Consider the following 22,252-nt stretch of genomic DNA (forward strand, 5'->3'; position numbering starts at 1 on the left):
CGATGCTCGAAATCAAATCTGGCTCCCCCCTGGACCCCTGCCCTCATCATATTTTCCGGCAGCTTATCCCTTTGATCTGCCCTGCAGTGACTCAGGTTTTGAATCATTCGCTAGATGCCGCAGAGTTCCCATCCAGCTGGACGAACGCCACAGTCACCCCCCTTCTAAAAAAAGCTGGCTTAGATATCAACAACCCGGCCAATTACAGACCCATATCCCAACTTCCCTACCTGTCGAAAGTCCTAGAGAAACTGGTCAACAGGCAACTGGCCAGCTTTCTCGAAGCAAACAACCTGTTGGATATCACACAAACGGGTTTTAGGGCCAACAACAGCACGGAAACAACACGCCTGGCCGTGCTGGATCACATCAGAATGCATGTAGATCAGGGGAAAACAGTTGCCCTAATACTGTTGGATCTCTCGGCGGCTTTCGACACCGTCCCTCATAATCTGCTCCTGGAGACCCTAGCATCTAGGGGCATTAGGGACAAAGCACTGGGTTGGCTGCGGTCCTTCCTATCGGATAGATCTCAATCAGTACACATGGGCAAGTTCTCGTCCCCATTCCGGAACATCAAATACGGTGTCCCACAAGGGGCCTCACTAAGCCCAACTTTGTTCAACGTTTTTGTGTCGTCCCTGGCGGGAATAGGCAGAAAGTGGGGTGTCGAAATATGCTCTTATGCCGAGGACACTCAACTTACTGTTATCCTGGATGAAAAAAACAACCCTAAAGACAGGTTACTAAACTGTCTCTCTGAATTGGCTGAATGGATGCACCAGCACTGCCTTAAACTAAATGCAGACAAATCAGAGATACTACTGTTCGGAGGTCACACTCAACTGTGGAACGACAGCTGGTGGCCAGAAGCCCTGGGCACTCCACCTGCTCCGACACCAACAGCAAGGAACCTTGGAATAACCATAGACACATCCCTATCCATGAAGACCCATGTAGCTGCCATATGCGGAAAAGGCTTTGCAATACTAAAAATGCTTAAAAGAGTCTTTCCCTGGATTCCAATAGAGTGCAGAAAGATCCTGGTTCAGTCTCTCCTGGTGAGTAGGCTGGACTACGGAAACTCCTTGTTCGTAGGCATAGCAGAGTATCTCTTCTCCAAGCTCCAAATGGTGCAGAACGCTGCGGCCAAGGCTATCTGCATGAAAAGGAAATATGACTCAGCCAAGAGCTGTCTGCGTGATCTCCATTGGTTACCAATGAAGCAAAGAGCAACTTTTAAAATGCTGTGTATAACACATAGAGCACTGCACAAAACAGGCCCTCTCATCCTCAGAAATAGGATTCAGTTCTATGCTCCTACTAGGAACCTCCGCTCTCAATTCTTGGCTCGTGCAAAAACCTGTCGGGTAAAGAGAGCCAGGATGGGTGAGCATGCCTTCTCCCACATCGCTGCAACTAAGTGGAACGAATTACCTACGGCCCTCCGACTTACAGAATGCCACCTGGCATTTAGGAAACAGCTAAAAACTCTCCTCTTCCCCCATCCAGACTAACCAAATTGGATCTATGCCAACGATACATGCACATTAGCAATCTCAGCGCCGTGATATCCTATTTGGATGATTGTTAGCGCTTTATAAGAAAAGAAAATAAATAAATTTGTAGTTTGAAGGCTTGAACATCTCTTTATATATTAATGTAGTGGTTCTTCTTTTTCCTCTCACCTTCTTTCCCTACCTGTGGTGGTTTGCTGATCAGCCATCAGACATTTTAATTATTCTAAATAACTTAACATGTTGTTTACTGATATACTTTGATGGTTGTAATAGACCGAATAAAGTTTTATTGAACTGAACTTAACATTGCTGTAGACATTAGTTATGTTTATACTAGTGTGCCTTTGGTTTTGTATTTGGCTCCACTAGAAGTCATGCAACGTTGTTCTCCTTATAAAGGCTTAGTTTAACATTTCAATACAAATAATTAAAAGCTCATTCTGCCAGTGTTTCTGAGAGTTTTATGATTAAATGAATGCAGTCGTAGGAGTTAACTAAAAAGGTAATTAGAAATAGTATTTCTATGCTTTTTCAAGACTGCTTATGAACTAAAACAAAATCAATAATGTCAACCTTTAATATAAGAGCTAATGTGAATTTGCCTAAATTACCACTTGAAATTAATAACTGCAGTGGTTCTGGAAAAGTTCTGCCCCAGAAATAAGCGTCAAGACTCGTGACGCTGTGAGAGTTCATGTAAAAGCCTTCTGCAATGTCTGCTGAGATTCTCTTATAACGTGAGAGTAGTCTGTTAACTTAAGCCCCAAACCAATATGGTCGCTTCTGTGTCTTAGGATGTGCATTTGGGCATCAGGGTACGGCTTTTCCATATAACCATTCAACACTGCAGCCAGTCACTTAAACATATACAATTAAAACACCTCACAAGTCCTGCGATGTCCTAGCAGCCGGCAGCCTGGGTGCACCTTTATTTAAAAACAAAGAATTTGTTTTTATGATCTCTATCATACAATGCAAACTTCAGGTATTGCCAGGACCGTTCAGAATTGTTTTAGAAATGCAACTCACGAAACAAGGATCATGTAATGATGACAATGAGTTTAGGATTGACCAACCAGATTTTTTATCCTGTAAATAAAGCAACAGGAAACATGCATAGACACTTATTTGAGATGCATCGGGCTCGCAAAGGGTTAAACAAGGCAGCGTTGACATACTCTGTAGCACCTGCTGAACTCCATAATAGCAACCATAAACTCTAAATTCCACATACATGTGCCCCGTCGCTATGCTCTGTAATGTCACTGGTCACATTAGCTTGGAACATCCCTACGTAGGACTCCTTCCTTCTTGCCATTCCATATTTCAAAACAACCACTCGTCACTAGTGTTGGAAGGGAGGCAATGATGATGCAGAGATCCGGATTGAAGAGCTAGTTTTAATCCAGAAAATTGTACATTAAATAAAGCTGCAGAAAAGACGCCTGGCCGTAGTATAAACCATCAACCAGCTATATCCCCTTTTGAACACAGGCACCTGTCCATTCCACATTTCAAGTTCTGTACAGAAATCACTCACATACAAAATGATGTGTTCCACTCATACCTCACGTGTCCAGTAACACAACTTGCAAACCGCATGTCCCTATGAAACATTACGCCTAAAGGCCTTCAAATTCTAAAACAGTTTATCACAACATCTACCCCCAAAAGTAGATGGTCCTGCCATCTTTTGCAGACCTTCTTAGCTTACAGTGGCAGGTACCAGTAACACAACCGGTAGTGCTCTTCTGCTGATGAGCAAAAACAAAAAAGAGAGGGTGGTTTCCTGGCCTTAAATAGGTGAAGGGCAGGTTTATGATTCAATATTTTGACGTAAATCTACAATGTTAGTATAATGTTCCTCCTTTATCCCCACATCAGACACTGTGAGTCGCTTTGGTTGCAGAACCGTTTTATTAAGGTAAGTAAAGTTATAAGTAAGCATAAAGCGCCGAGCGTCTTAACAGGTAGAGCTCCGGTCGCTAACTGTCGATTCCCCGCTTCGCGCCTTCAATATCAAGTCACTGCGCATGCGTGCGCCTTCCGCTCTTGTCTACGGCGTGACGCATCATCGCGTTCACGCTCGTAGACTAGAGCGCACACCACATATCTCCCCCCTTTAACATATAATAGCTAAGCTGTACCCGCCTCAGATCTAGTGTCCACTCAATTCAAAGTCTCGATATCTGGAGGGCACCTTAACTGCCCTGCCACTGCGGGTACACCTTACTGGCATCTTTTCCACCATCGATCTCTCTCCCAGTGAACTCTCACCCTCTCTCTGATCTTCTCCCTGTTCTTCACCGGCGGGTGTATCTCCTTCATTGGTAAATCTGGAGGTAGCAGTTTCCATTTCTCTGTCCTTTCCTGCTTCTTCCAACTGGTCGTTTGAGCTCTGCATACAGGAAGGCCTCATTTCCTCAGGCCCCACTTGTATCTCCTCCCTCTCTGATTTAGGCCACGTTAAAATCTTGTTGACTTTTGCCATGCGGTCTTGGGACCATACCTTGCCGTCGCTGAGGAGGGCGGCCCTTCCTCGCACCTCCTTGACCTGTAAGGGTTGACTATACTTGCTTTCTCCTTTGCTTTGCATGGTGGGCAGCTTGACCCTGACCCACTCTCCTTCTTCCAGCTCTGTTTCCTTCACATTGCGTCTTCTGTCATAATGGGCCGCATATATCTTCTGGGCCTTCTCCAGGTTGTGCTGCACCACCGCCGGGGACCATTTACTGGTGATGGTTTTTTCCCTCCACACTACGTTGTCCTTAGTGAATGGGAGGCGGCCTCTAAGCACTTGGAATGGACTGTACCCCACCACTGTAGGGGTGATCCTGTAAGCCCACAGCATACTCATCACTTCAGTCTCCCAGTCTTTACCTTGCGATATGGCTGCTTGTATGGAGCCCATTAACACCCGGTTGAACCGCTCTGCTTGGCCGTTACAAGCTGGGTGATAGATGGCTGTGTGCTTCGTTTCAATCCCATTCCTCTTCATGAATCGCCTCCATTTGTCCGATACGAACTGCGGTCCGTTATCGCTGAGTATGGATTTTGGTATGCCTTCTCTCAAGAATAATGACGTCAAGAACTTCAAAACAGTGTCAGTGTCCATGGATTCCTGTATATCGACTTCAGGCCATTTCGAATACTTGTCTATGACTACACACAGATATTTGTTCACACCTCTGTTATCCAAGACAGGCCCCAGTATGTCAATGGCCACGTTCTCCCAAGGGTTTTGAGGGGTCTCGAACTTCCCCAAGGCTGGTCTGAGAGGCCGAAGTATTTTGTCCGCTCCTTGGCACTGTCCACACTCTCTTACTTGCCTTTCTATTTGGGTATCCATGCCTGGCCACCAATACATTTGCTTGACTCGTGCCTTTGTCTTTACAATGCCCAGATGACCTTCATGAAGTTGTTTCAATAATCGGGGTATCAGAGACTCTGGAGGTACTACCCTTTCTCCTCGGTACAGAAAGATCCCTGAATCGCTCAACGACAGTTCTTCTCTCATCTCGTAGAACTTCCGTACACTTTCAGTGAGCTTTTTCTTGTCCGGCCATCCAGACGTAAGGTATCCTTTAATCTCCTCTTTCTCCCCGTCTTGCTCGTACGCAGCCGCCCATTCTTGACTACTAATCGTTGCCTCATGGTCTTCCATGCTGGCTACCATCTCCTCTTTGTCCAGGACCATCTCCGGCGCCTCCTCCATTGCCGAAGCCCGACTCAGGTAATCCGCTACCCTGTTGCGAGTTCCTGGCAGATACTCCACGTCATATGTGTAATCTAGTAGTTTCAATGTCATTTTAGCAATTCTTGGAGTCGCCGTGTCATGGCCTGAAGACGTCAGGACTTTGACCAGGGGCTTATGGTCTGTTTGGAGCTTGAACCTGGTTCCCCAAATGAACTGTCTAAATTTGCCCATGGCCCAAGTGACTGCCAGCATCTCCTTTTCAATGACGCTATACCGTTGTTCAGTCGGGGAAAGAGCACGTGACGCAAAACTGATGGTTTCCACTGAACCATCCTCCCTCTCTTGTGCCAACACCGCCCCTAAGCCTTTGTCACTGGCATCCGTTGTCACGATGGTGTTCCCTGTCGAGACGTAACCTTGAAAGGGAACGGCTTGGCTGATGCAGTTCTTTACCGTCTCAAATTCATTTTGTGCTTCCCCGTCCCATTCGAACTTTGCCTTGTCTCTGATGAGCTGTCGCATTCTGTACGTTTTTGTGGCAAAATGTCTCACGAATTTGCTATAGTACTCGGCCATTCCAAGGAATGACCGCACTTCCTCCTTGGTACTCGGGGCTCTGGCTTCCTTGATGGCCCTCACATTTTGCTCTTTCGGTGATATGCCATGGATTCCGATTTCGTGACCCAAGTAAGTGACAGAGGGCATCCCAATCTTGCATTTACTCCACTCTGCTGTTAAACCTTTGTTTTGTAACACTTCGAGGACTCTGGTCAGTTTGTTATCATGGTCTGTTTTGGTGGAGCCCATTACCAGAATGTCATCTTGAAAGTACTGCACTCCAGCGATATCCTTAAATAGCCGATGCATTAACTTTTGAAAGACAGCAGCTGCGGACGCCAGCCCGAAGGGCATCCTGCGGAATTGATAACGCCCAAAGGGCGTGATGAAGGAGGTGTACTTTCTACTTGTGGGATGCAACTCAATCTGATGGTATGCAGACGTGAGATCTATAGAGGAGAAATGAGTGATGCCTTTTGTCTTTGCCAGCATCTCCTCGATTCTGGGCAGGGGAAACTTCTCCACAATGAGGCATTTGTTGAGCTCGCGGAGGTCCACACAGAGACGGACCTTCCCATTTGGTTTCTTGACCACCACCAAGGGGGACAACCACTCAGCACTGTCCACTGGCTCTATGATGCCTTGATTCTCTAGTCTCTGCAACTCCTGTTGCACCGCATCGCTGGTGGATATGGGAATGTTCCTGACTTTGTGCGTCACAGGTATGGCTCCTTCCTTGAGGACCATTTTGTGTACAAATTTGTCCAGTTTTCCTACCATACCCTCGAACACCTTGGGGTAGGCCGATTTCCAATCTTCCTCTTTTGTGAGGGGCCACTCATCCGTCAACAGTATCTGTTCCTTGCCTCCGGGATTGAGTATGATCCCCAGATCCCCTGCGTCTCTCCATCCTAGCACCGATGGGCCTTTCTCTGCGACATATAACGTGCAGGTGGCTGTCCTTCCCCTAAACTCAAACATGAAGTCTCGGCAGCCCACCAAGGGAATGGCGTTCTCTGTGTATGAAATGGGCCTGATGTCGGGTGGCCATAGGTCTGGACCAACCACTGGTGCAAAATCTTCCTCCCATATGGATCTTTGTACTATGGTCCAGGGGGAACCTGAGTCGACAGCCACGTGTACTTTCACACCCCCAATAAGCATGTCCGTGCGGGGCTTGTCTCTGCTTTTCCCTGTCACCTCCAATACTTGATCCTCTATACACAGCACCATTTCTCCGTCTTCTAGGTCATCCTCGTTGACTTCTGACGTCGCTGACTCCACACATTTGACGGTGGTCCTCCTCCCCTTTTTTCGACACACCTTTTCAAAATGGCCGACCAGGCCACAGAACGCGCATCTGGCGCGAAAAGCAGGACAGCATTTATCTTGAGCCGAGTGCGCTGCACTGCCACATCTATAGCAAGAGAATTTGTTGTCCGTGCCTGTGCGGCCAGTCTGTTTGCTAGTCCATTTGGATTCCTTCCTCTGTTCTCCATAGGATCCTTTTTGTCTGTTGGATGCTGACGCTTCGTCTACCTTGTTAACCATCTGCCGCTGCATGCTTTCCCTTTTGGCCGCTTCTGCGCAGCGTTTCGACATTTCTGCCTTCTTTACCATCGCTATGACTTCCTTAAGTGAGGTCTCACTCTGTGCCCATAGTTTGTCCTGGACAGCCCTGTTGGTGGTATGCATGACTATCTGGTCTTTAATATACTCCTCCTGTAACGTCCCATAACGGCATGTGATGGCCAGACTTCGGAGCGCAGCTACGTAGTCGTCTATAGACTCACCAGCCTCTTGCTTCCTTTGTTGAAAATTGTACCTGTCTATTGAGACGCACACTGCAGGGCGGTAATGATTGTCCAGGTCCTCCAATGCATTTTTAAAGACATCCGTCTCTGTTGCACCCCTTTCCTTGGGCACTATGTTTGCAAACACTCTCACCCCTTCCGGGCCTAGATTGTGGAGCAACAATCTCTTTTTCCTTTCAGGCGTGTATTCCTCTCCATTGTCGTCCTCTCGTGCCTCTATGTAGTTCTTAAAGTATTCTCTCCAATCCTCCCATTTTAACTGTGGTTCCCCAGGTCTGGGTAGGAATGGGATGGGGGCCATCAGGGCCGATGCTTGGTTCGCCATCTTGGCCTCGCCTCTGTGGTCTACTGCTTGGGCTCTGACTTGGTCAGGCGCACTAGACGTTCCTGCGCTCCCTGCGGTGTCACCTTGCCCTCTGGGACTGCCTGGGGTGTTGTCCCTTACTGTTTGCGTGGGGTTATCTGATTGCACCCCCTCCTCTGGTTGTGGGACGCTGCCTTTGGCTGCCAGGTTGCTGGCTTATAGGCTTTTGTCCCCGGGGCCGCACTGACCTGGTTCCTTGTGGCTGGGGTTGTTGCCCGCTTAACTGTTGCGCTGCTGCCACGCTTTACGCTTGTGCTGTTGTAGGTAAGTAGGTAACTGCTCTCCCCACTGGCCGGTGTGGAATGGTGGCGGGGGTGGTCGCTCCTCTCCACTGTGCTCGGTGGTGTTCGTGTCTCAGCCTCGTCGCCAATATAATGTTCCTCCTTTATCCCCACATCAGACACTGTGAGTCGCTTTGGTTGCAGAACCGTTTTATTAAGGTAAGTAAAGTTATAAGTAAGCATAAAGCGCCGAGCGTCTTAACAGGTAGAGCTCCGGTCGCTAACTGTCGATTCCCCGCTTCGCGCCTTCAATATCAAGTCACTGCGCATGCGTGCGCCTTCCGCTCTTGTCTACGGCGTGACGCATCATCGCGTTCACGCTCGTAGACTAGAGCGCACACCACAGTTAGGTTTCCATCTCTTTTTGCGGCATTGGCATTATATGATTACTAAGCAGATAATTAATGCGTTGCTTTCTTGCGCTGTCAACAACATCTATGCTGGATGTAACATACCTCTAAGGGTTTCATTGCGAGTGTCCTGGTAATCTCAGTTCATCCGGTTACAAAATTGAGTATTTCACCAAGAAAATTTGACTGCTAAAAGCAGCAATCTCCGGGTGAAATACCGTGCAAAAACTTTAAGAAATTGGTGCAGAAATGCCGATTTCTGTATGTTATTTTCCAAAATCCTGTGATCGACAGCAGTCCCGTCCGCTCTCGCTGGAGTTGCTGATGCCCCTAGTATAGGTATCTAACTCATGGTGGGGAAGGCTTGAATACCGTGTAGGAGAAACACGCTTAATTGATAAGGGAGTCTTTAATCGTTTAAAGTTGAAGTGGGAGTCTTATGGCAAGAAATGGGTTTCCAGTCGTCCCTTAGATGGCCATTTTGGAATGTCACACCAGGAAACGGGACGTTTTGTTTTTTTTAAAACTCAGAAATATATTGTTAAAGGGGGTTACATAATTGGTCATCCTTCCAACCAAGGTCACTGGAGAGGCTTTAGTTTATTTATTTTTCTTTCATGAGTTTTGGGGTGGGTCAGGTAATTAGGTGCCCATTCCATCGAGGGGGTAAAATAGCTTACAAATGAAGCAATTCCAAATCTGTTTTATTTCATTTGTGTGCAGGCAGAAGGGGGATGTTCTGTTCATTAAAAAAGAAAGCGGTAAGTCGCTCTGTTTGTCAATGGGAAAGAAATAGGGCTTTTAGAGCGCGCTGCGTGTTCCTGTCACACTGAGAGCCTTAATGGGCACCAGCTGTGCTGTAGCTATAGCAGCGCCACCACTTCAGCTCGGCACAGTGAGATCCGCGGTGGCAATGGTGCAGAAGTGCCTCCTGTGCCGGTTCAGGAAGTGTACACTTCAGCTGGCGTTCCCTGGGCAACGGCGGAACGACCGCCAGCTGGCAGCGCACCACCTGAGCGGATCAAAGAGCAGGGCCTCGCAGGCATTGAACGTGCGGCGATGCCAGCTTCGACGTCAACGTCTCGAGGAAGCAGCAGCGGGCTTCAAGGTTAAACCCGGAGCAATGAGTGACACCAAACAACAGCCGCAAAATGGCTGGAGACCAGCATACACACCCACGTTAGGTCTACAGCGTCATAAACCCAATTCAAACACACTGTTGTGTTTCCCACCAAGCAGCACATTATAAAAATATCATTTACCTTCGAGTACTGAACGTATGAGCTTTGTGTTTTGGAAAATGAACCCTTCTTTAGACTTAGCCAACCATCACATGCGATGCGATTTTAATAGATTTACTTCTTCAAAGTGATTTTAATGAATTTACGTCTGAACGTTGTTCTAATTTGTGTTAGTGGACAGTGGAGCTAGCGAGTGTGTATTGTACCGAAATGGTATGGAGGGGGTAGATGACAGTAAACGTGACCCCCGTCAGCCTGAGCTTCCTTCAGCAAGCGGCGGTAGATGATGGCGCAGATGCACGCGCTGCGGCTGGCAGACAGCGCTTCGCGTACTGGAGCGCTGATCTAAGTGCAACCAGCCACTTGGGAAGTTTTGATTCTTTATGAAAATCCACTGACAAGTGCTCTTATAGTCCTTTCTTCCTCCCCCAAGAGTGGGCACAGATCCTTGCCTGACCTGTGAATACCCTGATGCCCCTGGTCCAGGACTCCCCTGAATAGTGTAATTACAGAGTTGTCCCAGGCGCATCCCTTCCCTGTCCTAGCCTCATCTGTTTATAATGGCACACTGCACTGCATACAAAGACCACAAAGGCATAGGGCACCTCTTGGTTTCCATACTTACAAAATTAAAGCCCTCAAATATTTAGGAACATTTGTCGAATATAAATCCGAGCGTAGTCAATCGAAGTAAATAGCAGACAACTAACTGCGTAGGTCATTTTAATTACGCTTAAATTCCACAATCCGAATTGTAATCATGTTGGCTTATACCAGAGATATGTAATGCAGATATCACACGCATGTCACGTTCATTGCCCACATTTTGCATGTTTAGTGAAGAGAAACGTAGCTGGATGAGGTGACCGGAATTTTTCTCTGCAATGCCATTTTAATCTGAAATTGTCCACTGGTGTTACAGCGCACGGAACTGGGTTAAATGTATGCTAATAACGAGTTTTGCATGGCGATGATTGTCGGCTGGAGGTCTGCGGCTTTTTATCTGCATCCCACGTTCTGTGAGGGCGGCTTATTAAAACCTTCTTACTGTTTTAAGCAGCAGCTGCGCGTTGCCTATTGATTGGCGCAGACGTGGCTGCACTGTATACAGAAGCTGTCCTACATACGGTGATCTCTTGACATTCTCCTCTGTTGCTTAGCTTCAGACAGTAAAGTCATGACATGTGCGGCTGTGTGGAGGATGCCGAAGGAATTGGAATCAGGCAGTCATGAATCCCCCGATGATTCATCAAGCAACCCTCAAACCCTGGAGCTACTCTGTCACCTTGACAACACAGCCCATGGCAATATGGCCTGGTAGGATGCTGCATATTTTATACTCTCACTAACAGCCTGGAGGCTAAAACTATGTTTCTGTGTTTTTTTACCTAATGTACATTGTGTTTGCAAAGTTATATTTCTAAACATATTTACACATTAAATATATTAACTTCTTCAATGTCAGAAATGGAGTATAATTCTGCCTTCTGCACTGTCCACTTTAATGAACAAATGTTTATTTTTCAGTGTGTGCAAATTGTTTTTATCACACGTTCCCTTGTTTGTTATCTATCTATATAACGTGCCTTTATTTTATTTTTTTGAAGCGATTTTATTGATTTTCAAGCAATGTAAGCAGGTTATACATCAATGACTGTAGCAAGTTACAAACTACATCACTGCACGAGTTCCCAGAGGGTCTAGATGCCCTGTATACGAGTATCAATCTCTACAGGAGGCCTTGGTTAAAACATGCCGGAAACTTAGATCAACAACTTGTAAGCCGAATACAAATACAACTGGCAGGTCATAACACTCACAGTTAAACTACATCTCTACGCAAATAGTACATAAGCAATGCTGCACTGGTTGGTTGAAAAACTCCCCATAGAGCTTCAGTTCAGACAGAGTTATTGTGTTGGAGGGTTGATTACACAGGCAAGCTTACTAGTTACAGACATTGTGCTCTATGCAAGAGGCAAAGGGAAAGGGCCATGGGGGGGGGGGGGAAGCGTCTGAGGGGAGGCAGGTGGAGGGACATATGGCAGGGGTGTCCCAACAGTGTGGATGTTAATGCGTCGAGAGACACAAGCTTGTAGTAACTACGGGACGTCAGACCTCCTCTGAGAGAACCTGTAGTTCATATAGAAGTGTATCCCACTCCAGTTCAGTGGGAACTTTGCATAGGCCACGGTGTCCTATCCTCTCGACGATGGCTGCACCAGGCAACGTCCCTTTTCTTCACAGTGACCCCTCTCGTATACGGGGTCTCCGGCCTTTCTCCACAAACAGGCAATGGTCTTATTGATAAGGCAGTAGTAGTCATGGTTTCCTCTCTGGCATACAGGGTTGCCAACTTCACTGGGTACATGGGAAGTGGCCAGATGATCTCAGGGCAGTGATCATCCCGGCAGCTGGCTCTGGCATATGATGTCGCTGACTGAGAACTGCACACAGGTGATGTCCTGATTGGTGCAGCAGCTGTCTCCTCACACCTTCAGACAGCCTTGAAAAAGTCCCATTGGGGAAGCAACATGTGTTGGCTATGATCACCTACTTGGTTGGTAGCAAGTAAACACAATAAAGACAATGAAAATATATCCCATGACCTTGGACTTATTGACTGACTTTTCTAATTATTTGTCCTCAAACAGTGTTATTTTAACAAATTGTGGGAGTGCTCCAGTGTATTGTTTTAGGAAGGTCTTCAACTAGACTGTTTGCTTCTCATATGTCACATAAATTGCACTCCCCCTGCAACATTTTCACATGTACATACATACTCACACAAAAGGCCTATCAGTAAACAGTATGCACACTTTAAGGGCCTGTTTGGTGGACCAAGGGGGTACTGGCCCTCAACCATAGGGTTTCGACGTTGTTTGCCTCTCATGTTCAGGGGTGAACCCTACTATTGCTTTGCAAACTGGGCAAAGTACAACAGTGCTCCCCCTCGAATTTAAGGGCAGTGACTAAGGGTGAGCAGTCACAGCCTTCTCAGGATAGTAGTGCGGGGATGCTCGATCTCAAAGCTCAACAATCCATCCACAACACAATAATGTGAATGTTCAGCTCCATGCTTATCTTTTTGGGAAATAAAATACATTATTACACATTGGTACTCCGTACTCTACACAACTAGTAGCTAAAACAGTTTAATATCTATGGGTGTTGTCTTGGCAGGTGTTGCACCCACCCCGCTCAGTCACTATCCACAGGCTCTCCCCCCAGTTCTAGACAAGCTCCTTGAACTCTAGGGGAATAACAAGAGTAGCATGAATCTGGGTCAAATACTGTTTAAATCTCTCCAAAACAGTATGTGCATTCAGTCTTTTTAGTCTTATTCGCCCATGGGTAGAATCAGTCCTAACAGGTCGGCCTTGGTCTTATCTGTATCTCGGGGCAAGACTGCACACTCTGATGAGTGTGGGCCCACCAGCTGGCAGTCCTCAAGTTTCTCCTGCAGTGGGCATTGCCCTCAATTAGTGGTATGTCCAGTCTGTCTCATGGGCTTGGGAGGCATAGTGCTGATGCAGCGTTGTCCCCCCTGGACTGACAGCAAGTGTTTCAGGCCTCTGGGGTTGGCGTGTGTTCCTTGGTGGGGCTCGATGTTCCACAGCACAGTCCCTGGCTTGACAGATGCAGCACCTTCTTGGGCTTATAATGATTCCAGCTGATGCAGGTCTACATAGCCCACTCACACTTTTCGACATTTATTGCCCTGTCCTGGTTGGTCACAACTTCAGAAATTGCAGCCTGACATTGGCCGATCTCAACCTCAATAATTGCATCCTTGAATGGGCTGATCACCGCTTCAGCAGTTGCAGCCCCACTTGGGCTGACCTAAACCCTCAGTTACAGCACGACCAGGCCTCAGCAATCACTCTGTTGCAGATTTGCTATTCTTCCCTGGAACCATAAGGATAGTCTAGGGGGGCCTGGGATGTTTGAGTCCTCCTGTATCGATGTCCAGCGATCTGCTCTTCTGGATACCTCACAGCCACGGAGAACGTGCTGTAACTCACTGCTTCCTGGACAGTATCTTTCCTTGCAGGGTGGGCAGTCTCCTCTCAACAGGTAGGCAGTCTTCTCTGTGTTATGGGGTAATGGGACAGTTATACAGCTCTTCTAGCAAAAGATCCATATCTTAGGTGATGTCCCTTCACCTTTGGGAGACTGGCTGTCAGGTAAATGCCAGTCCTGGTTGCATAGCAGTGCTCTGAGTACCCTACAGAGTTCTCCTTACCTTGTCCACAGTGAGCTTGGAACTGTAACAACAAGTCCAGTAGTGGAGTCCCACTTTTATACACAACTGGCAGACCGGAGACGTGAATCCACTATCTGATTTCCCTCACAGCAGGGTAGTCTCCATCGCGGAGCACCCACAATAGAGCCATTAAAAGTTGTGAGGTTTCTGCTCCTGGCACTCATCTGCCGACCATAAGGAGTAAGACAAAAGGGCAGATGTCAGCTAAAGGTTTCCTACCTTTCACAACAGATTGTGCAGTCTTCCCCTCGCACCTGTCATTCGCCAAATGGCAGTGTTTAGGAAGATTAATCAGCAACTCCTTGCTAACAAAAGGCACCACAGACTATCTAAGGGAGCCCTTTCTTCTCTTTAATCACTTCTGTGTTTTGTCTCCTCCTTCCTGCAACAGGAATGTGAATAATACACTTCCAATGTCTGGGGGCACAGTCATCACCTATCACTTGTGCATGGCCATGTCAAGGTTATCCAAAATGGATCCCACTGACCTTCATTACACTGGCTCACAAACATACTATGAGTGTACTACACAGGCTACACACATCACCCCGCTTAACATGCACTCCAAATGTTAGCTCTCAGGATGGGGTAAGCATGTCGAAGCAGGACTTTATATTAGTGGGCTAGAAACCCTCCACTCCAGTGATTAAGAAAGTGTTTTCATGCTGTTAAATCTCCAAGCACAATATGCTGCCTGCAATTTAGAGAGTGTTTTCATGCTGTTAAATCTCCAAATACAATATCCTGCCACCACTGGTCAACATGCTTTAACTGCTTTAAATTCTAAATCCGTGACAGGGGTAAGTCCCACTAAATGAAGGTATGCTGGATGCACCCTTCCATGCCATATGTCTAGAACCTACTGATAGTCCGGGACAGGCCAAGGCCTCTGAGCACATGCTAGATTAGCTGATGATAGGAGTAGCTGATGATGTGGAGTAGTGTGGCTCACTGGTTAGAGGCGGCAGGCCTGAGAGCAGAAGTCAGCCCGGGACCAGGGTTCAATTCCCGACGCGGCAGGGTCGTGGACCTTGGTCAGCGGACTCGATAATTCTCGCTTCGGTGCTTACTATAATCAGGGGTTCCACTCGGCAACTCTGGGCATTAGCTTGCCTAATCTCCACAACGGCCCCACCAATTCCGGGGATGCCTGGCTCCACCTTGGGGACTCCCAGCAAGGGACCATCCCACAGGGAAAGCCAGGACGGGTTCCCCAGAGTTATACAGCGCCGGGACGCCCCGTTGCTGGGGCAGCTGTGCGCTTTACAAGTATACTACATTTACATTTACATTTACATTTATAGCGTCAAAAATCAACAGGTCAACATATCAGATACATGCAGTTGTGCACTAAGGACAGGGAAACACATTAATTTACCTTGCAGAGGACATTCCAGTTCCTATGCATACCAATACAACCTCCACAACCTAATTGAGCTCCAACTCATCGCCACTCATAGTTTACCCATGGATTTGCGTTTGTTTGCTATTATGTTCTTCAACAAAATTGACACAGTACATCATGAACCAGATTTTGATGACATTATCCATGCCTATTACCTGCATCCAGGTTTCATCACAAAGATATGGTTGTCCTCCACTTATATGCCTAATTTTGACTTCCTCTGCTCCTCAGGCTCCCACATATAACATATTAACTTAAACAACATCATTAACAATCATGAACAAGTCCTTCTGGCTTTACGCACTACAGGAGCCCACCAACCTCCGTTCCACAGAGCTTAGCACCTGACAGTCGTCCCTCTCAGTCTACTAGCCTCTGTGACTGCCACCTACCGTGTGATCTACAGAAGTCCAGGAACAAGTAAATGTTCAATGAAGAAATAACTTCCATCATCCCCTTCTCTTTTATTAACCATTCCTGGTATCTTTCTTAGAGACCTGAACCTCCTTCATAAAACTTTCTAACACACTACTCTTCAACAACCACAACCCGGTAAACCTCAAATAAAATATACAAATAACGAGCATAAAATAGCATAAAGGCTATGAGAGGAACTGTGTGCATATGACATCAGTTCTGAATCAATATACATTGCTAAGCAAATAAATTAGCAAAGAAATAAGGAAAGTGCATTAAAATAATTTATAGGTATTTGCATTTGTATTCAGCATTAAATGTTCTTAATCTCTTCTTCATAATGTAGACCCTCAGATACCATCTCCACAACCTATGGCAATGTCTAACTCACACTCTAACATCACATTTTTTCAACCAAAATCTATATAGTAACAGTATTGCTCCTTCAAAGATTTCTTCTTTGATAATGTCAGTGTAAACCTCCTTATTAACCCCAACACCAATATCAACACCCTCTATAGCTTACACACGAATGCCCTGAAAACTGATTTTGTTGGTCATGCAGTCTTTAAAATATGCTACATGAAATAAAAGACCTCCACATGATGGTACATTGCAGATAGGTCACTTGCATTATGTGAGTTCCTGCAACAAAAAAATAAATGATGCAATACTCAATGAAAAGGCAATCTTACAAAACTGAAAGTTTACTGCTCTCATGGAAACTACATGACCTGGGCCAGAGCCATGTACTACCAGTAAGCCTTTTCAGAAGCCTCAATTAAAAGTAACATTATTTTCAAAGCAGGCAAGCAGTGCTTAAACTCACTCCAAGATCAATCAATATCCCACTCAATTGACAAGTGAAATACTATCCAGAAATTCTTCACTGAATAAATAGACAAGATCAGCACCACACTGACAGTATAAAGGAAGTGGCTATTGTTCCTTCTACCTTCCACACCAAAGGGCTTTTCTTTAAACTACTCTCCATTATTAAGCATGCAGGCCTGCCCCTGCCCTCAAAACCTATGAAGGCCATATCCTTCTATGCCATATCATTAAATCTTTTTCCAGCATGTGCACCCATTATTGATAATCCCCAACACCCTCACACTAGGCCAGATTTCTCACTACTGAAGAAGGCCCTGAAGTCCTTGCTGATTGCTGCTTGAGCAATACTCAAATACCTGAGTTTCCTTGGATACAAAATAGTCACTGTCCAATTGCAAGACCAAATACTCACTAACTCCTTTCTGCACAATGACATTTAAAGAGTTTGTCTGTCCCAAATGTGGGCAACGTCTTTCCCATCACCAGCTTCTTTCCCTCTCAGCATCCTTTGAAACAGTTGACTATCATGCTCTAATCAACATCTTATTATTTTATACTAGGTTCAATACCCATCTTACTGTTCCACCAAGCAAAGCTAATTTGTCTAGATAGGCAGATTTCAATGGCCGCCCATGACTTACTAGGAACACCTAGGATCCATCATTTCCCACTTCATTTTGAACCTATTCATGGAGCCTCTCCAAGTGCTCGTAATCTACCACATACTCCAGAGTTACCAGTACCATTAAGACACTGGATTCTTGAGTCTGTACTAATACCTACATTGTTTGACTAAAAGCTCACCTCAGGCTCTTCCAAGTGTTGATATTGGCTACCTACCTCATGATATACATGTGTGAATTCACAATGCAGTTGCAAAAGCCTTTCCTCAGAACCAATGCTGCCAAGAAAACCCAGACTGCTAATACCAATTAGTCCTCCTTCACAAATTTCAACCATCTCTTCCTGAACTCAACTTTGAAATGACCATCAAGTTGTAGCTTTTCCTACTTGGATGGTCTCAACACCCTACTTGGCAGCATTTTCAAACCCCAAACAGGATTCTATACAGTCCCAAATACCTCTGCGTGACTCATCATTGGACTGAAAAAGTGATCTCTACAGGCACTCATCCTTTTCAAGACCAACTGCATCACCTAGAAGTAAATAACTTTCAATACTGTAACTAATCTAGAAAAAAATATACCATCTCAACTTGAAAAGCAATGGAATTACCTGTCTTGAATAAAGAAAAAAACAGAAGGCTCGCCTCAAGCTACACACCCAGGAATTGGTAGCTGACCCAACAATTAATCAGACTTACGTCACCTATCATCCACTTCAGCAAGAAGCTTCAGATCCATCTATTTTTTTAATTTTTTTATTTCTGCATTTGTAGAGCGCCTGGTTACACCAACTGATGTGTCCCCGCGCTGGTAGGACCGTTGGCATCCTTTGGGAATTTGTGTCTTTAGTTTAAGTACTACTTCTCATTCTTGTACGTACAACCATGTTTTTAGTTTTTCCGGAAAAGTTTCTAGGAGGACCTTGTTCATTATGTATAAGGACCTTATATACGGCTCTGTCGCAAAGGCAAAGTGATTCTCTCATTTGCATGGGGATACAACCTATTCAAATGAGGGAACACCCCCTGAACATATCACTGGAAGTACATATGCACCAGCTCTATTGGTATTACAGAAGGGGCCGCATAAGCATCTGGAAACAGAAGACACACATGCCCGTTGCGCCTCCTGAGCACCATGTGTAATATGGAGCCTGGTCTCTTTGTAAATGATACTGCAGATATGCTTATTTGCTGCTGGCATAGTCAAGGGATGACACCTTCAGTGGCATAAAGGCATGCACCCTAAAGGGAAGGACAGAAACATCTACATGTTCACTGAGGAAAATATAGTTATATCTACATTATAAGAACGGAAGGGAAAGCAGTTGGAGGTGGAGGCAACCTCCCCTCCCCTCTACAAAAACATACAGAATAGGTGGGCCAACAGATGGAGGCGGGGGGGGGGGAGGGGCAGAATTATTTGTAGGTGCCACCCTACCTCCATTAGGTTGGCAACATTGCCTCTCTTTTATCAAATAACAAGAGTTCTGGGAAAGGTCAGCATGAGGAGAAACCTGTTTTAAAAGGTTAGGCTGCAATAAAAAGAGAGGGTAAGCCTTCTCCATATATACTTCAAGGAACAACATTTGCATACACATCTGCAGCTCAGAAAGGAGCTCGAGACTATCCTCTTTAGAGAACACAGTATATTCACACAATAGGATTCACAACTCATGAACATCCTGCTTCATTTCGTAACTGAGGTTACTACTCTTGTTCGCTTCTCTGTTGCTTTCTAGCTCATTTTGTACCCAACAAGTAATTAAAGATACATATGTAGTTACATATGCCTTTACATTTATGAGGCTTGTGCCTAAAGTCACCTAGAATTATTGCATTAAGTGAACTACCAGTCAGTCGACAGCCCAACTGGGGAAGATCTTGGTTATGAGAAATAATTGATGTTGGTTTATTATTGTTCTTTTGATAAATGTGGAGGGATGATCATTTTGCAGATCACACTAATCTGCCAGTGTTTTTTAAGCAGGTAAGTGACTTCTAGGGCTGCTGATGTCACGCCCTGTGTAATAGAGACATTTAACAGGTTTCTGAGGTGATCAATAATAATGAGATGAGGCAAGCTGAATGAACATTTCCAGCAGAAAGCATCAAATTTGTTTTGCATTTGTTGGTTATTTTGTAAATGCCTATCATATAATAGGGCAAATGAAGAAAATGTTTGACAGTTTACAGGGCAGTGATTGTATCCTCTACCCACAGATGCGATCTTGGTAAATTTATGAAGCGATAACGAGGAGTGGGGATGTCAAGTTCATCCTAGCTGTTAAACGTTAGGCTTAGTAGTGAGAGATATAATTGCTTTATGTATGCATGTCTTGGGTAGATTGAACAATTTTTGGATCGAGTGCATCCACTAAGGTGGGCCCCTTACTCATAAATCAATCCTATTCCGGTGTTTTGTGCATTGCTGCAATGTGTTTAAAATTGTGAAACCTCACTAAATGAATATTACCCCGAGCAGCCCTGGGGTGTATCCGCACTAAACAATACTTTGTCTGGCAGATGCCTATGACTAAGAGTCCCTTTAATTAGATTCATGCAGCCTAGGGGCATACGTACTGAGCAGAACCCACACCTGGTGACTTTCCAAGCTGAGAATTGACGTCAGTAGGTTCATACATGTATGTTTACAAATTCTAAAAACTCTTAAAATTGAAGGATCAGATGGGTTCATGGGATGTCTCCCAGTAGAAATGTGATGACATTTTATTTACAAACGGCTGATTCTAGGGTCAAAAATCCCTAAAACAGTAGCCTGGCGCTACACTGGTACTCAATTCAACATGCTTCCCAGGAAAGGGAACACAATACCAACAAATGAAATGTAAGCACCACAAACAAAATAGGAACATGCTTTCAATGCTTACACCACAGATCGACATACATCCTTACTATAAGAAATCCATACGGGGCACTGCTTTCCTAGCTGTGCACCTCACTACCAGCCAAGTTTTGAAGCATTGAAGAGCATTTACAGTTCAAATGATATGTGAAAACATGACTGTTTCGAAGATAACTGCATTGTCCCATAACCCTGAAATAGAACTCAGAACAATTTTAATCACCGTCCTCATGCACAATCTACTGTCTTGCAGTCCACAGACATGGAACAGTCTGACCATCACACACATTTCTGTGTCTGGGTAATTTATGAAAGGCTGACCTGGATATTGCCAGGATATTGTATAGTCCTGTAAATGTATACAAAATGAGCAACCATATGTGATATCAGTTACACAAAAGGTAATGGGAGGAATGCTAGCAGATAGTCTAACCACTGGCAGTTGCTTGTTGTAGCATTCCAACCTATCATTTTTCACCAATGTGTCAGTCTAGACAAACACCCTCGGTATGCAAATCAGTACTGACCCTGCTCCTCATGAGAACAGCCCTGGAACAGGTCTGGGCCTCCGACCTTGAGATCACTGACTTACATATCACCCCTGCACTTGGTCTGACCACCACTTTATCTGTTTCTCCATCCCCAACATTCCCGTCTCCAAAGCCCCTCCTCAAGACTCCTCTATGGCTAGGAACTGGAGCCGGGTTGATCATTCAACACTCTTCACCCTCTTATCCTCCTCTATGCCCCCCATCTCTCTGCCCACTGGCCACACGGTATCACCTCACGCTCAGGCAGAAAACATCAGTGCCTGGCTGGCATCGGCGAGAAATAGTCTGGCTCCCCTGAGAAAGCTCAAATGTAAGAGGCCCCATGACGGTCAGCGATGGTTCACCAACAATCTCAAGGAAAAGAAACTTGCCCTGGGCCAAACTGAGCCCGAGTGGAGACAGGATTACTGTCCTATCAAAAAATCTATCTTCACACTGGCCCTTAATGATTACAAGAGCGCCATACTCAGAGCCAAATCTGATTACTTTTCGCTAAAAATCCTAGATTCCACCAACAAAGCAAAAGACATATTCTCCATTTTGGAAAAACTCGTCAAACCTGACCGTGTCGCTGTTAAACCCACAATATACAAAGGAGTTCTGTTGTTCCTCTCCTAAGAGAAAGAAAGAGAAAGATTAGCTGTTTGGAGAAGCCCAGAGAATGGTCCTCACTGTCCCCTATAAAGGGTGGTAGTGGGGATCCTTTTGTTGGATCATAATGCCCTCACACACCCTTTCAGGTGTCATGCTTCATCATCTGGGCTGCTCCTCGTTGGGGCGGCGATGCAATCCCCAACGGGCTCCCTAAAAAGGGGCACTTTGTCGGAGATCTTCTATCCAACTGCCGTAAGATGAGTGCGGGTGTGGGGCCTAGGAATGTAGATGCTATGTGGTGAGTTAAAATAGGGCTGGGAGTACCTTGAACGGACAGACTTTATTCTGGGGGTCTCCTGTCCTAATTAAAAGAAGTGTAACCGGGCGCTATCATGTACCACTATGTGGGCCTATGTGCTCCTGTTATAGTGTGTTGGTCAACATGTTTCTCGCTGTCTGGTTAATTAACCCTGCGATTCTTCAGGACCGTGGAAAAAAGTGTTATCTACAAGAAATAATAAGTGTTAAAACAGGTAACGAGTTTACCCTACTTTATCTTCAACCTGCCTGGATCTACCCACTCTTCGTGGTCCCCAGGCCTCAACAGAGCCCGATGGAGCCAGTCACACGGCTCAGCTCGTGTATCGCTCAGTCTGGGTGTCTTCCGATCTACCCTCCTCCACCGGGTCCGCCCCTTCACAATCCCTTTGTGACTCCCTTAACACATACTTTATTGACAAAATCACCAACATCAAGGCTAGCATCCCCAAGGCCACCCCACCCCCTGACTCCGACTATGCTTATCGTAATCCCCTGCATCTTGATCTTTTTCTGCCGATTACTTAGGAGGTCTTCTTCGCCTTCCTCA

The 22,252-nt window shown here is 45.7% G+C and overlaps 1 protein-coding gene across 1 annotated transcript in view; it reads left to right on the top strand.

Moving 5' to 3' along the window:
* The window catches only part of EIPR1 (EARP complex and GARP complex interacting protein 1), an 871,634-nt gene that overhangs the window by 378,995 nt on the left and 470,387 nt on the right, over window positions 1-22,252 (top strand). The window contains exon 4 of the mRNA XM_078647875.1: window positions 10,986-11,142. Within this exon, the coding sequence (XP_078504001.1) occupies window positions 10,986-11,142 (157 nt within the window). The remainder of the gene's footprint in view (window positions 1-10,985; window positions 11,143-22,252) is intronic.

This window comes from Lissotriton helveticus, chromosome 6 (assembly GCF_964261635.1).
Source record: "Lissotriton helveticus chromosome 6, aLisHel1.1, whole genome shotgun sequence".
Classification (NCBI taxonomy): domain Eukaryota; kingdom Metazoa; phylum Chordata; class Amphibia; order Caudata; family Salamandridae; genus Lissotriton; species Lissotriton helveticus.